Here is a 16909-nt window from a genome sequence, read left to right as displayed (position 1 = left end):
TTAAAGCGATTCAGATTTCTGCAGTGAGTACCTGCAGTAATGGACTTTGCATCATGGTGCATATACATGAATATCCTTGGAATGTGACCACCGATATAAGAGCCAATGTTACCATATCCGAAAAAATTTGGCTCAATAGTTGGAAGGCAAACTCATCTGGAGACTGCCCTGCTTTACTCATCAGAACATCAATGGAAACTTAAACATTAACATCTCATTTACAAGTGCCACCTACCTGCACATGGCATATGTGGCAGATATTAGACATCTGCATACGCGGATTAGACTTTGTAAGGAAATACAGTTTTTCCTTGGACCTTTATAAATAATGAAGTGCTTTCTGCCTCTGAAGACAATCCTGTTTGTAATTAAAGATGAAGGAGTTAAATTTGTCCACCTAATAATAACTCAAGGTGTTATCAATAAGGCAAAAGTCTTTAAGAAAGATGAAGTGCTTGTGGTATGTATTCCAGTAACCTATGTTAAATAAACCAGTACTCATCCAATATCTGTGTCTTCGGAAAGTGTGTATTGAGGCTATTGAAGGATGCAAAACTAAGTGATGAAGAGAGGAGTTCTGAAGAACATGTCATTCAAAAATTTCTAGATGTTTTGCCCTGCACATCTTCTGATATATGTGGAAACGGGGATCATCCACCAATCAAGTAGCATCCAAGACGTTTACTGATTGCAAAACAGGAAGCAGGAAGAGGTAGCAAAATTTCTGAAGGATAGCAAGAAAGAGATGTTATAGAGCTGTTTGTAAGTCCATGTACCTCACTCAGTGTCCTGGTCAGACAGAAAAATAGTTCAACTAGATTTTACATTGACTATGGTTGGTTGAACGCTAGAAGAATTTTGGCAAAACCTCTTCCTAGAACTGACAACATTCTAGACACATTTTCTGGAAAGAAGTGCTTCATAACATTTGATCTAAAGAATGGATATTGGCAGGTAGAGATACACCATAATGGACCGAGAAGAGATGGCATTTACTGCTGGACAAGAAATTTTGTAGTTCAAGGTGATGCCATTTGGATTATGTATGCAAGTGCCAGCAATATTTAAGCAGCTCACAAAGACCATTCTAAGAGATCATTCCTATCTGGATGGCATCGTCATCATTGGAAAAAGTTTTGGAAGAGCATTTAGAAAAATCTTATAAAAGTGCATGCAAAATTAAAGGAAGCCAATCTAAAGTTAAGTTCTGTCAAATTTAAATTGTTTACACGAGAAGTTACTTACCTCGGACGTGTCTTCTGCCGAAGTTCTGCGTATGGATTAAAAAAAATGGTGTTGGGCAGTTGAAAGATTGAAGATGCCCTAAAAGTGTCCATCAGAAGTTTCCTGGGGCTTTGCACCTATTAGGGATTTGTAAAGGACTTTTCTTCCTTCACAAACTGAGAGAGAGAAAGCAAAAGTTATTGAGGACAAAAGAATGTGAGGATGCATTTACCAAACTGAAGGAGGCTTTCACATTGGCTGCAATCCTAATGTATCCTCAACTCGACAACATTTATTCTTGACATGCATGCAAGCAATGATGAAGAGTATCCATACTGTTTTGTGCCAAGAAATTGTTAACTAAACTGATATCATATCAAGAAACAAGTCGAAAAATAAGAAACGTATCTTTTCACATTTTTTATTCAAACTTAACAACACGTGCACGGCATTACAACGGCATCCATAGCTCACATGCAGAGAGAAAGAACTTGGTTTTGCCAACATGGTAAATATAAATGTACCAAACTAACACACCTCCTTACATTTATATTTACTAATTGCAAACAAACATAGATATAAGCAACCTTTTCATCTTTTCCATTTACAATTAAGCATAGATATAAAGAATAACATTCAACACTTAACACAAATTATTTTTAAAAAGGTTTCTTTCATTAACTTAAATGTTAAAATCAAAGTTAAACACAATTTAGTTTAAGACACAATAACACGCCGAACAAATACTGATTCAGAAGTCAAACAACAAAAACCAGCGTCAATTCACAAAACTTTCACAGGACTAGTTTCGATGGTTTTACCGAACCATCATCTTCAGCTGCAAAACCGCAAATGAACAAGATAGGAAATAATGTTTAGATAAGATAAGAAAGCCTGGACAAGAATAAGCAAGTGGCGCCATCTGTTGGCGAAACCAGAACTAAAACATAATTTCTCTAAAAGCCGAAGGCAAATTTGGATTGGAATTAGGATCGTTAACTAGAACAGAAAGATTTTTATGAATGTGAAATGTCTCTAGAAAATCCAGTTCTCCAATGGAAGATGTTTTTTGAATAATTTTGGCAGCAGAAAAATTGAAAGTGTGATTTTCGGACCAACAATGTTGAGCAACAGAAGACTTCTGTGTTTCCTTTTTTCTAACATATGCCTCATGTTCTTTGACGCGAAATTTTAAGGCTCTCTTAGTTTGGCCAATGTAAATTAAACCGCACTGGCAAGGAATCCTATAAATACCCCAGGAATTCATATCCGGAATGGGGTCCTTGAGTATAGAAGTTGGAATTTTATTGATGGGAGAGTAAACAACCCGAAAGTTAAATTTCTGCAAAATATGTGCAACTTTATAGCTAATTGATGGAAAGAAGGGAATGACAACAGAATTTTTATAATCTCCTAAAATAAGAGTGTGGCTTTTAGTGTGTTGAGATGAGAATTTTTTAACTGCTTGATTAATAATGTTGGGTGAAAAGCCCCTGTCAATAGCTATTGCTTTTAAATAATTTAGTTCTTAATCAAGGGCTAATTTGGAGGAGCAAACTTGAAGAGCACGGAAAACATAGGAATAAAATGAAGCTAACTTTTGTTTAGTCGGATGACATGATTTAAAGTGTGGTGGAAGGCAAACTGATGAAGGTTTACGGTAAACTGTAGTACTGAAGTTGGATGTGTTACGTGTGACCAGAATGTCGAGAAACGGAAGAGAATTGCAAGTCTCAAGTTCAAAAGTGAACTGAATAGTAGCATCAATAGAATTCATTGTTGAAAGAACTCTATTTAAATCATCTTTATTACCTTCAAACAGGGTAAAAGTATCGTCTACGTAGCGGAACCATGCCGGGAAGTTTAAAGTTTCAAACAATTTTGATTCATAATAATGCATGTAGATATCAGCCAGGATGGGACTGAGGGGGCTTCCCATGGCTAATCCCTCAGTTTGCTTGTAATATTTATTTTGGAAAACAAAATGTGTTTGTTTCAAACAGAGTTGAGTGAGAGAAATTAGCTCATCAATTTCGATGCAAGAGAAATGAAATTCGCGAAGTCTGGTTTCTAGACATCTTAATGCACCCTCCACTGGGACATTGGTGAATAATGATTTTACATCAAAAGAAACCATGAGTAAATTACGAGGAGAAATGTTTTTAACCTTTTTTACAAACTCTATTGAATTTTTTATGGTGTAAATGTTATTGTCTAATAGAGTGGAAAATCTAGAAACTAAATATTTAGCTAATGGATACGAGGCAGTACCTAAATTTGATACAATAGGGCGGAAAGGAATACCACTTTTATGAATTTTGGGAAGAGCATATAATCTGGCACAATTCGCAACAGATGGGATAAGCGAATGTTTTAAGTTGCTTGAAATGATTTGCGAAGATTTGATCGCAGTTTTTATTTTGGATTCGTCCGAAGGTGAAGGATCTTTAGGAATCGGATTATATGGTCCTTCGTTTAAGAGTTTAGTGACACCATTGATGTAAGTGTTCTTATCCATGACGACTCTCTGGCCACCTTTGTCGGCCTTTGAAATGACAATATCCGGGTTAGAATGAATCTCGCGCATTGTAGCTCTTTCTCTCGCAGTTAGATTTGGTTTCAAAGGTTTATTATTGAATTTCACATTATGAGCGATAAGATGCTTAATCATTTCTTTCTGTGAATCTGAAACTTTACTGAACTTGAAAGCTTTTTCGATAGGAGCCAAAATCTTTGGAATCGAGGGTTTACAGGTTTGTGAGAAGTTAAAATTATATTTTAGAATTCTCTCTTGTTCTTCTGAAAGACTAACATTAGAAATATTAACTATTGGCTTGATGTTTACAATGGGAAGATTTTTTGAACTACTTGAACTGGAAGACTGTAAAAGAAGTTTTTCGAATTTAACTGCAAGGGTGTTTTTATGACGGTTAACTGCATTCTCCGTTCTAGACCAAGACTTTTGTTCAAGGGCAGTGAATTTTGGATATGTTTTAGCGAGTTCCAGATGAAGCTTATGGAGTTCATGTTCAATTTTGGACAATTGTTGACGTGTATCCCTTATCACGGACCGAAGTAAGGCAAGTTTGCAATTTAACAGAATTCTTGAAACGCGACTCGAAGGTTTTTGATTAGATTTGATTTGAATAAAATTGGGGATCAATTTTTTACATTTACATTTAAGTAAAAAGTCAAGATGATTCAGGAATTTTTGCCGTTTCAGGCGTAATTTAGTGAAACGATTAACGGATGAAGGCATGATAAACAATGCAGAAAATCAAACTAAATTAACTGAGCAATAATAAAGTACACACAAAATAGCAGAAAAATCCCTCACTGAAATGAATAGAAAACAAAATGTTTGTAAGCAAAATGCATGAAATCAGACAAGCAAAGCACAATATCCAAATGTACAAAACATAAACATAAATTGAAAATTGCAAAAATGTACTCACCGAAACTCCTACAATCACAAAATGGCGGCCACACCACGTGCAAAAAAGAAAGCAAAATGTAAGCCTGTTTGGGGCTTCTATAATTAAGACACAATAACACGCCGAACAAATACTGATACTATCTTGTTCTATCTTGTTACAACAAATACTATCTTGTTCATCAACAAATTCATATCAACATATCATTCATATCAACAAATACTACTAAACAAATACTATCTTGTTCATTTGCGGTTTTCCAGCTGAAGATGATGGTTCGGTAAAACCATCGAAACTAGTCCTGTAAAGTTTTGTGAATTGGCGCTGGTTTTTGTTGTTTGACTTCTGAATCAGTATTTATTCGGCGTGTTATTGTGTCTTAATTATAGAAGCCCCAAACAGGCTTACATTTTGCTTTCTTTTTTGCACGTGGTGTGGCCGCCATTTTGTGATTGTAGGAGTTTCGGTGAGTACATTTTTGCAATTTTCAATTTATGTTTATGTTTTGTACATTTGGATATTGTGCTTTGCTTGTCTGATTTCATGCATTTTGCTTACAAACATTTTGTTTTCTATTCATTTCAGTGAGGGATTTTTCTGCTATTTTGTGTGTACTTTATTATTGCTCAGTTAATTTAGTTTGATTTTCTGCATTGTTTATCATGCCTTCATCCGTTAATCGTTTCACTAAATTACGCCTGAAACGGCAAAAATTTCTGAATCATCTTGACTTTTTACTTAAATGTAAATGTAAAAAATTGATCCCCAATTTTATTCAAATCAAATCTAATCAAAAACCTTCGAGTCGCGTTTCAAGAATTCTGTTAAATTGCAAACTTGCCTTACTTCGGTCCGTGATAAGGGATACACGTCAACAATTGTCCAAAATTGAACATGAACTCTATAAGCTTCATCTGGAACTCGCTAAAACATATCCAAAATTCACTGCCCTTGAACAAAAGTCTTGGTCTAGAACGGAGAATGCAATTAACCGTCATAAAAACACCCTTGCAGTTAAATTCGAAAAACTTCTTTTACAGTCTTCCAGTTCAAGTAGTTCAAAAAATCTTCCCATTGTAAACATCAAGCCAATAGTTAATATTTCTAATGTTAGTCTTTCAGAAGAACAAGAGAGAATTCTAAAATATAATTTTAACTTCTCACAAACCTGTAAACCCTCGTTTCCAAAGATTTTGGCTCCTATCGAAAAAGCTTTCAAGTTCAGTAAAGTTTCAGATTCACAGAAAGAAATGATTAGGCATCTTATCGCTCATAATGTGAAATTCAATAATAAACCTTTGAAACCAAATCTAACTGGGAGAGAAAGAGCTACAATGCGCGAGATTCATTCTAACCCGGATATTGTCATTTCAAAGGCCGACAAAGGTGGCCAGATAGTCGTCATGGATAAGAATACTTACATCGATGGTGTCACTAAACTCTTAAACGAAGGACCATATAATCCGATCCCTAAAGATCCTTCACCTTCGGACTTATCCAAAATAAAAACTGCGATCAAATCTTCGCAAATCATTTCAAGCAACTTAAAACATTCGCTTATCCCATCTGTTGCGAATTGTGCCAGATTATATGCTCTTCCCAAAATTCATAAAAGTGGTATTCCTTTCCGCCCTATTGTATCAAATTTAGGTACTGCCTCGTATCCATTAGCTAAATATTTAGTTTCTAGATTTTCCAATCTATTAGACAATAACATTTATACCATAAAAAATTCAATAGAGTTTGTAAAAAAGGTTAAAAACATTTCTCCTCGTAATTTACTCATGGTTTCTTTTGATGTAAAATCATTATTCACCAATGTCCCAGTGGAGGGTGCATTAAGATGTCTAGAAACCAGACTTCGCGAATTTCATTTCTCTTGCATCGAAATTGATGAGCTAATTTCTCTCACTCAACTCTGTTTGAAACAAACACATTTTGTTTTCCAAAATAAATATTACAAGCAAACTGAGGGATTAGCCATGGGAAGCCCCCTCAGTCCCATCCTGGCTGATATCTACATGCATTATTATGAATCAAAATTGTTTGAAACTTTAAACTTCCCGGCATGGTTCCGCTACATAGACGATACTTTTACCCTGTTTGAAGGTAATAAAGATGATTTAAATAGAGTTCTTTCAACAATGAATTCTATTGATCCTACTATTCAGTTCACTTTTAAACTTGAGACTTGCAATTCTCTTCCGTTTCTCGACATTCTGGTCACACGTAACACATCCAACTTCAGTACTACAGTTTACCGTAAACCTTCATCGGTTTGCCTTCCACCACACTTTAAATCATGTCATCCGACTAAACAAAAGTTAGCTTCATTTTATTCCTATGTTTTCCGTGCTCTTCAAGTTTGCTCCTCCAAATTAGCCCTTGATGAAGAACTAAATTATTTAAAAGCAATAGCTATTGACAGGGGCTTTTCACCCAACATTATTAATCAAGCAGTTAAAAAATTCTCATCTCAACACACTAAAAGCCACACTCTTATTTTAGGAGATTATAAAAATTCTGTTGTCATTCCCTTCTTTCCATCAATTAGCTATAAAGTTGCACATATTTTGCAGAAATTTAACTTTCGGGTTGTTTACTCTCCCATCAATAAAATTCCAACTTCTATACTCAAGGACCCCATTTCGGATATGAATTCCTGGGGTATTTATAGGATTCCTTGCCAGTGTGGTTTAATTTACATTGGCCAAACTAAGAGAGCCTTCAAATTTCGCGTCAAGGAACATGAGGCATATGTTAGAAAAAAGGAAACACAGAAGTCTTCTGTTGCTTAACATTGTTGGTCCGAAAATCACACTTTCAATTTTTCTGCTGCCAAAATTATTCAAAAAACATCTTCCATTGGAGAACTGGATTTTCTAGAGGCATTTCACATTCATAAAATTCTTTCTGTTCTAGTTAACGATCCTAATTCCAATCCAAATTTGCCTTCGGCTTTTAGAGAAATTATGTTTTAGTTCTGGTTTCGCCAACAGATGGCGCCACTTGCTTATTCTTGTCCAGGCTTTCTTATCTTATCTAAACATTATTTCCTATCTTGTTCATTTGCGGTTTTGCAGCTGAAGATGATGGTTCGGTAAAACCATCGAAACTAGTCCTGTGAAAGTTTTGTGAATTGACGCTGGTTTTTGTTGTTTGACTTCTGAATCACAATTTAGTTTACATAAGGACATTACCAAAATCTATTTCATTTCAAACAAAAATATTTAAATAAACATCACTTAAATAAACAGTATACAAAATTTATTTCAATTTCAAACCTTCTCTGAATTTCATAAATTTAATCTTTCCTAAAGACTTAGTAAAGATATCTACAATATTTGAATCTGAATCAATGTTTACAATTTCAATTACTCCATTTTGAACATTTTCGTGAACATAATGATATTGAACTTCTATGTGTTTTGAATTTTTAGTGAAGTTCCCATAATTTGCAATGGCCAAAGCTCCTGAATTATCTTCATAAATTTTAATGGGGTGAGTTATATCAGCAAAACATCATTCACTACATTTTTTAAGAAATTAATTTCTGTCACAGCCTCAGATAGAGCAATATTTTCGGCAAAAGTGGAAGATTTTGTTACACAATTTTACTTTTTGGATTTCCAGTAAATTGGATTACCAAATAATTCAATAACAAACCCAGTAGTTGACTTTCTGTCAACAATATCACCTGCCCATTCAGCATCAACATAACAATTCATAATATCAGTTTTAAGATTTTTACTATAGGTTAATTTTAGATGTTTTGTTAAGTACAAATACTTTAAAACTCTCAAAGCATATTTGAAATGTGTCTCATCATAACAATTTTAAAGTCTACTTAAATAATTTACGCTGAAAGATATGTCTGGTCTAGTACCATGACTAATATACAAGAGTGCTCCTATTAGATTTCTATATTTGACATTTTGATTTAAATTAGATTGGCTTAGTTTAAGATTAATCTCCATTGGTGTATCATAAAGCTTTGAATTTTCAATACCATACAGTTTAGCTAAAGATTCAATATAATTTTCCTGACTCAGTGTTAAGATATTACTTTTCTCATTATCATATTCAATATCAATTCCAATGTAGCATTTTACTTTATTTAAATCCTTCATTTCAAATTTATTATGTAGTTGTTCCGTAATATCATTAATTACCTGAGTATCTTTGCAACATATCAACAAATCATCAACAAATAAAAGAAGATATACAAATGCATCATTTCCAGATTTTACATAAAGACAATAATCATACTTACTTCTACGAAATCCTAGACTCTCAGTATACTTGTTAAAACACTCATACCAAGCACGAGGGCTTTCTTTCAACCCATATAGTGCTTTCTTTAATTTATACACTCTATTTGAATTATCATTATAGCCTTGTGGTTGTTTAACATAAACCTCAGACACAACATAACCATTTAAAAAGGCAGTCTCAACATCCATTTGATGAATATTTAAATTATACTGACAAGAATATGAAAGTAACAATTTTTAGGTTTGCATCTTAATGACAGGGAAGTAAGTATCCTCAACACTATCTTTTTGCTGGAAACCTCGAACCACTAATCTAGCTTTAAAAACATTACCTGGTTTTCTTTTGAATACCCACTTCACATCTAGAATTGCTTTATCCTCTGGTTTAGTCACTAGTGTCCAAGTGTTATTTTTAACAAGACTGTTTATTTCACTGTCAATTGCCTCTTTCCAATGTCCAGCCTCACTGCATGTTGTCGCCTCCTCAAAGTTACCTGGAACTGTAGCATCACAAAAATTTGCACTAACACAGTAGTACCCGAATTCTTCATGAAATCGAACTGGTGGTTTGATTTGCCTTCTTAGTCTCATTCCACTTTTTGTTTCATCTTCATTTATCACACTGTCCTTGGAGTTATCATTACTCGATTCACACGACACTTCTTGAGGTTCATTCTTCTTATTTGTATCATCATTCTTATCTTCATCATCACAACCTACACACATTATGTCTTCTTTAATAATATCAACATGCCTGGCAACTATTATTCTGTTATTCATCAAAATTCTATATCCAACTTCTGTATACCCAAGTAAAATTCCAAATTCAGCCTTTTTATCCCACTTAGAGTTTCTCTTTTCTTCTAGTATTCTTACATACACTCTACTTCCGTATAATTTCAATTCATTAGCAGATGGTTTCCTATTGAAAAATATTTCATATGGTGTCTTCTTTACAACAGTATTTGTTAATGTCTTGTTTTTCAAATAAGCAGCAGCTTCAGGCCAGTAACGTCTGTCAACTTTTGCTTCGGCTAAAAGACATCTTGCCATATCCATTATAGTTCTGTTGTAACGCTCAGCAGTACCATTTAATTCGTGTACATATGGTGGGCATGACTTTATCTTGAAACCTTTTTCTCTTGCAAATTTGTGTATCTTGCTATTCATATATTCACTACCATTATCACATCTTAGTTCTTTGATAGTCTTCCCTGTTAAATTTTGAATTTCATTTACATATTCAATTAAGCAATCAGAGACTTGATCCTTAGATTTGATACAATAAATTTTTGCCAACTTGCTATAATCATCAATAAAACTCACAAAGTATTTCTCACCATTACATCCAATTGTTCTGTGAGGTCCATTTACATCTGTATATATAATCTCCAGAATATCTCTGCTTTTCTTCTATTATTCTTGAATGGTAAATTGTGCATTCTATTATAACAGACATTCCGTTGTGGACTCGATTTGCCTGTTTCAATTTTGAACGCATTTGATTTTTCTGCTGGTGCACAATCTTCATAATCATTTTTCTCTTCAAGTAATTTTGATTTGATTTTGCTCTTTAGGTAATCGACTGTTCTGTCCTTCTTTGGTAATACATCTATTAAGTCACCAATGTGACTGTAATTTGAAGGTAATGCTCTTAGCATATATTTCAATTTTTCTTGTTCCATCACAGTGGCACTGGCATGTTCCAGCTCATTCACATACTTCTCAAAATCATCGAAAAATATATTTACATCAGGATAATTTTTCAGTTCACACATTCTAAGTTATTTCGACAAACAATTTGTAGAGATGTTGAAGTTTTTAAATACATTGCATCAAATTTCGTAATTATATCAAATACAGTCTGACACTCGTGAATATATTCCAATTGCTTGTTTGTTATGGCGCCGTAAATGTAATTTGTAGCTTGGATATCCTTTGCTTCCCATTTTTCCACATCATCGTTTTCATTGACTTTTCACTGAACCACATCTTTACACTTTTTTAATTGAAGAAATTTCATCATACGCACTTTCCAATTAAAATAGTCCGAACCATCAAATAGCGGTATGCCGATATCACTGCTTCTTGTGCATGCCATTTTTAACTTTAAACTTTTAAAACAAATAACGGTAACTTTTAAAACAAATTATAACTATTAAATTCTTCATTCATATTCACAAACCACGAGAACTGCTACCATGTCAAATAAATCAATATCATATCAAGAAGCAAGTTGAAAAATAAGAAACGTATTTTTTCACATTTTTTATTGAAACTTAACAACACGTGCACAGCATTACAACGGCATCCATAGCTCGCACACAGAGAGAGAGAGAACTTGGTGTTGCCAACATGGTAAATATAAATGTACCAAACTAACAGAAATACATGGTCAATAACGTGTTGTGGCATACTGGAGGAAGTGCTTATCTAAACCAGAGAGGAATTACTGTGTCACCAGGAAAGTGCTGCTAGCCATAATGAAAGCCATAGGACATTTCCAGCATTACATCTGTGACAGAAAGTTCCTGCTCTGGACAGATCGTAGATCTTGCTCTTAAATTCAAGAATTTTGAAGGCCAAACAGCTGGATGGATACAGAGACTCAAGAAATGTGATATCTATATCTGGCAATGGAAAGGAAAGTCCTGCCTAAAAGACCATGCTTAGAAAGTTGCCAAAATTGTTTCAAGTTCCAAGCAAAATATGAGCACATCAAGTTACAACAACACTGTCTGGCCCAGACCAGTGGAGAGGTGAAGTCAGGAAAGATGAGTTGGAAGACGGCAACATTGAATCCATAATTGACTTAGTAAAGTCTTCAAATAGGAATACCTGCCAGAACATTTTGATGTATTGTCCTAAGACAGAACAATATACAATATTGGGCTCTCTGGGACTCACTACATATTTAAAATGGCATCTTATACTGGAAGTTTGAATCAGATGATGATAAGGCATTCCATTGGCAGCTTGTACTTCGAAGATCCCACACATCCTTAAAAACTTATATAGCAGTCCAGCAGGAGGCCACTTTGTATCTAAACCAGTTTGGGAGCACTTCTACTGGTGTAATGCAAGGGCTGACGTGCAAAAATGGTGCCAATCTTGCAATGACTTTGCGGGCTGGAAAGGATCGAAGAAACACAATCAAGGGGAGCTGCAGTGCTACAATGTAGAAGTGCCTTTTGAATCTTCACCTTTAACATCACCTTTAACATCCTTGGACCTCTGCCATGAATGCTGATGGCAACAAATACATCCTTGCTGTCATTGAATGCTTCACCAAGTGGCCTGAATCTGGTGTATGCATCACCAAGTGGCCTGAAGCATATCCTGCTCCTGATCAAGAGGCTGTTACATTAGCAGAAGTAATGATACACCATTATATTTCCAGTTGTGGAGTGCCTCTTCAGTTGCATTCCAATCAAGAAAGGAATTTTAGCTCGGGTGTAATGAAAGAACTCTGTAAACTACTTAGCACAGACAAAACCCCAACAACACTTTTACATCCACAGTCAGACAGCATGGTAGAAAGGTTTAGTCAAATCATTCTTAATAACCTATTACTGATGGTTTCAAGAAACCATACGGTACTACTACCTCTGTTCTTATTAGCTTATCGCACTGCTGTTCATGACTATTTCTCACTCCAGATGCTCTTTGGTCATGACCGTCATCTGCATCGTGATCTGTTAGGTGACCACTCTCCATATGCCCTTCATTGTGTGAGGAATACATTTAGGATCAAGGCACGGTTTGAAGTGATGCACATTTTTGCACACTATCAAGTCATCTTGGCAACGAAGAAGATAAAGACCCAATATTATACAAGAGCTACAGGACATCGATTCAATGAAGGTGACAAGGTGGTGGTTATAGAATCCAATTCAACAGAAAGAACTTTCTCTTAAACTACTTCAGACCTTGGTATGGTCCTTACACAATCCTAAACAGGCTGAACGACATCATAATCCAATTCGTAAGTCGTCTAATTCTATGCTTGAAGTCGTTCATTACAACAGGCTTGTCCCTAACTATGGCCATATTACATAGTCCACATGGTATATATAATGTAAATAGTATACTGAGACCATGTTCCTATTTGGTTATAAATATGCAAATTTATGCATGTATTTATTGATGTAGTAGTTGATTTGTTACATGTTATTTGAAATCATTTTTTTAGTATTACATTGGTTTTCATTAGTTGTAATTATGGCTTCCTGTGTAGGGATTGTACTGCCCAAGACAGGCAGTCCTTGGAAAGGGAGTAATGTTACAGATTGTTATATATGTAAATAATTTTAATGAAACTGTAGTGTCTTTTTTATAATGTAAAGCTGTACCAGAAAATAATGTTGATTGGTCTGATCCTCATATGTACCTGTAACTGGATCCAGCATTTATATATAACTTTATATACCTTCCAATTATTTTGAGAAATCAAAGGTACTGGAAATTTCTCAGCAGATCGGAGAAAACAATATAAGATCTGAGAGCATCAATTCTCAGTGTAGTTCAGAGTTTAGCTTGCAGTATTTGGAGTACTGAGAGACCATTCTATGAGCTTACGCTCTGATACTTTGTATATTGTTGTGTGCTTAATCTTAGTAGTTTGAAGTGGTAACTACATATTGCTCTGTCATATTGAAAAGAGCTGCATAAGTACTTTTATGAAAAGCTCCAGAACTATAAAGTGTTTCTTTTGGGAAAATAAAGTTCATCAAGCTATCATCGGTTCTGTCTGCCACTACCACTCCATATGCACATAACAATATTTTCATGAAATTTAATACAGTACAAAGTCTGAGATCCAGAATTGTTGGGTCTTTGTTAATTCCAGATTTTTTATATTTCCAGATTTTAGTTTATCACTTTAAATCTAGTAAGATGATGTGTAGGCACTGCAACATTGCATCTTACTTTACTCTTTAGGTTAGATTAAAAAAAATGTTAACTCCCTATAGCAACTAAAGTGAGCCTTCTCAGTACTTTTTGTCCCATGCACTTCTTTCATCACTGAAGATCATCTCCCCCTCCTTCCCAAACTTGAAAATACATGTATACTTATTTGGATTTAGATTGTTGTCTTACGTGTTTTATAAATTAAATAAAAAAAGTATAGTAAATATCAGTAAATGCTAAAACATGAAGAAAAGTAGTTTTTTTATATTTATAACATAAAACTAAATATTTAGCAACTAAATAAAAAGCTGACTGCATTTCTCCCTGAAACTTGCTAAATATTTATCAAAAAATATGTAAACAATAGTAATTATAATAATGCAAAGGAAAATGCAAATTTATATTTATTTTCTATCTGAAATTTAGAGGTTAGTACATGTGAGAAATTTCTTTAGACTAATATTTTTAATTTTTCTAAACACAACTTTAAAAAGTTATGTACATTCTAAACGTATATGTAAGGTAGATCTAATTAAAAGCAAAATAAAATAATATATGTGCTGTATGATACTTTGTGTCTATTAGCAGTATGAACTGTACAGCTGTACAAAAAACTGATCAACTAGTGATTGATTTAAAGTATACATCAGAGGTTCCAATTCTAGAAAAACTGGAAACACCAGAATACTGAAGCACTATCAAGTGTCAACTGGCCAACTAAATTTACTGATTGTACTGATGTTGGAAATTCTTCCCAGTCACTGTTCAGCTGCAGTCATGCGGATAAGCTCAATTCTTATGTTCTGTGTCTCTAAAACTATATGTACAACAACTTACAATAATGCATAATTGTAACGTATTTGTGGGCCTTGTAATGTTACTTCAGGACTGCATGCAGCCTGTGGCCACCAGTTTGAGACCACTATGCTGTATAATAGATTGAGTAGAGTAGGATGATATGATCAAAGTGATGCAAGTTCCCTATCCTCATACATTTTAGTCTGGCCACTAGTAATATGCCTCTCAATGTGGAATGATAAAAGTTTCATGCATAATCCAATAAGATATTTAATAATTCAGTAAGCACTTAGCGAGAAGCTCACTATGGTACAGTTATATATCCTGCTACCCATTTCTGTTTGCTGTCACATGTTAGCTGCATGCTACTTGAGCATTTGTAAAAGTATTTACAGTACCCATACAAAATCAGTGTTTAAAATGAAGATGCAAGAAACAAAATCAGCTAACTACACAGGGTAACCAAAATAAAACTTTCCAGATGTGTATAATTATGATACTAAATGTACCCTTGTCGGTATAGAACTTCCCTTTGCTACAGAGCCCCTTTTGTGCTATTTTCCATTGCATATTTTGCTGGAGTTTTGCCAACACATTTTCCTTAAATATGCTTGGCATAACACTCAACAGTGAACATGCACTGTTTTATCATTAGCATGATTGTGTGTTGCATTTAACTGGCCATCTGTTTTTTTTTGTTTCTACTGGTTAATAAACACATCTGCTCCTTTCATTCAAACAGCTAATTGCTGTCATATGTCTGCAGCTCTGCTGTCAGATCCTTCATGGTCGTACACACTGCTTAATATGATACTCTGACAGTCTCGGTTCTGGGAGTATAAAATACATGGTCCCAGTTCGTACTTTCTGAAAAGGCAGCCTATGACATCCTGGAGAGTAGTGGTGCGAGCCATCCAAGTTGGTAGCTTGATGGCCAGATAGAACTTTTTCAATTTGCTTCCACACCAGTCATGGTCTTCGTGCTCTGAGAAACCAGTTCAGTGTTAATAAGAGAAAGTTCAAAATTAAAAAGTTCACCATCTGTGGATTTGAAAACCAGGGGTATCATGGCAAGTGAAATGTAATAAGTACTTTCCAGTAAGCTTTATCAATTGTGGCAGAATATGTTAGTATGTGTCTGTCCCTTTTTCTGTTGATTACTGTATGTTTTTACAAATTCCCCAAAATGCCTTTTTGAATCAGATTTATATTGGCCACCATGTATTATGATGCATAGTAGAGCCATTTAGTGCATCTGGTTGGTATCTGGGTATTCATTCCTATTAAATGCACTTGCTTTTACATTTTCTACCTTTAGAGACTTCTGAATCTCTTTATATGCTCTCCTTACAGAAATGAAATGAATTTTATACAGATGTATGATCTGATAAAAGGAATCTGTGATAAAAATTATTTGTTTATTTATGTTAATGCTATTGAATAATCTGTAAATATGATATGTATAACTTATAGGTTAGTACGACTGAGAAATCCTTGGGGGCATTATTCGTGGAGGGGAGATTGGTCTGATAGTTCACCTTTATGGACTCCTGAATTACGTGAGCAGTTGATACCTCATGGTGCGGATGAAGGAGTGTTCTGGATGTCCTTTCAAGATGTCTTAAAGTAACTATACATAATAAATATGTATTTACTGCATTATAAATATTGTAAATTACATATAATATTTTATATTATTGATGCACAGGTTTTCATGTAGTTTATCACTTTTATTTAGTTATTTATTTCATAGATGACACCAATGAAATGCTATTTTTAAATATAAAAGTAAATATGAATGCTTAAATGAAAATGATTTCATTAATTAATTTAATAATGCACTATAAACTTAGTGCATTATTAATTAATTAATCAAATTAATTAATATTAATTTCATTATCAATTACGCTCAGGTTAAAGATTAATATTACTAGGTAAGTTGGCAAGTTTCTTCAAAAGTATCACCAAACCATTGGTATTTATCATAACTTGGCAAACATTGTCAACATGTTAAAAATAGAATTTAAAATGCAAAAATGATAATTAACAATACAATTTACAGGTAATACAATAATGCAAATTAAAAATACAAAAATGTACATTAGCATATGATGCATTACTGTTGTGCTTCGCATATGCACAATGATGTATTTTTGCTTAAGAAAGCATCAGATAATTGCATAAATTTGGTGTGCACATTAAGCATTATTTATATTATGTTCATTATTGCTTTTTTCCCTCCTAAACAGCAATCTGTTTTCACTTAAA

The 16909-nt window shown here is 34.1% G+C and overlaps 1 protein-coding gene across 2 annotated transcripts in view; it reads left to right on the top strand.

Annotated features, from left to right (window-relative positions):
• The window catches only part of LOC118187052 (calpain-15-like), a 174138-nt gene that overhangs the window by 132951 nt on the left and 24278 nt on the right, over nt 1-16909 (top strand). For both annotated transcript variants that reach the window (XM_085824047.1, XM_085824048.1), the window contains exon 8: nt 16115-16267. In XM_085824047.1, coding sequence (XP_085680173.1) covers nt 16115-16267 — 153 coding nt within the window. The remainder of the gene's footprint in view (nt 1-16114; nt 16268-16909) is intronic.

Source organism: Stegodyphus dumicola, chromosome 9 (assembly GCF_044657685.1).
Source record: "Stegodyphus dumicola isolate Sdum_Otavi_A_Nest chromosome 9, ASM4465768v1".
Lineage (NCBI taxonomy): Eukaryota > Metazoa > Arthropoda > Arachnida > Araneae > Eresidae > Stegodyphus > Stegodyphus dumicola.
The sequence above is the reverse complement of the archived record's forward strand: the minus strand, read 5'-3'. Positions and strand labels throughout refer to the sequence as shown.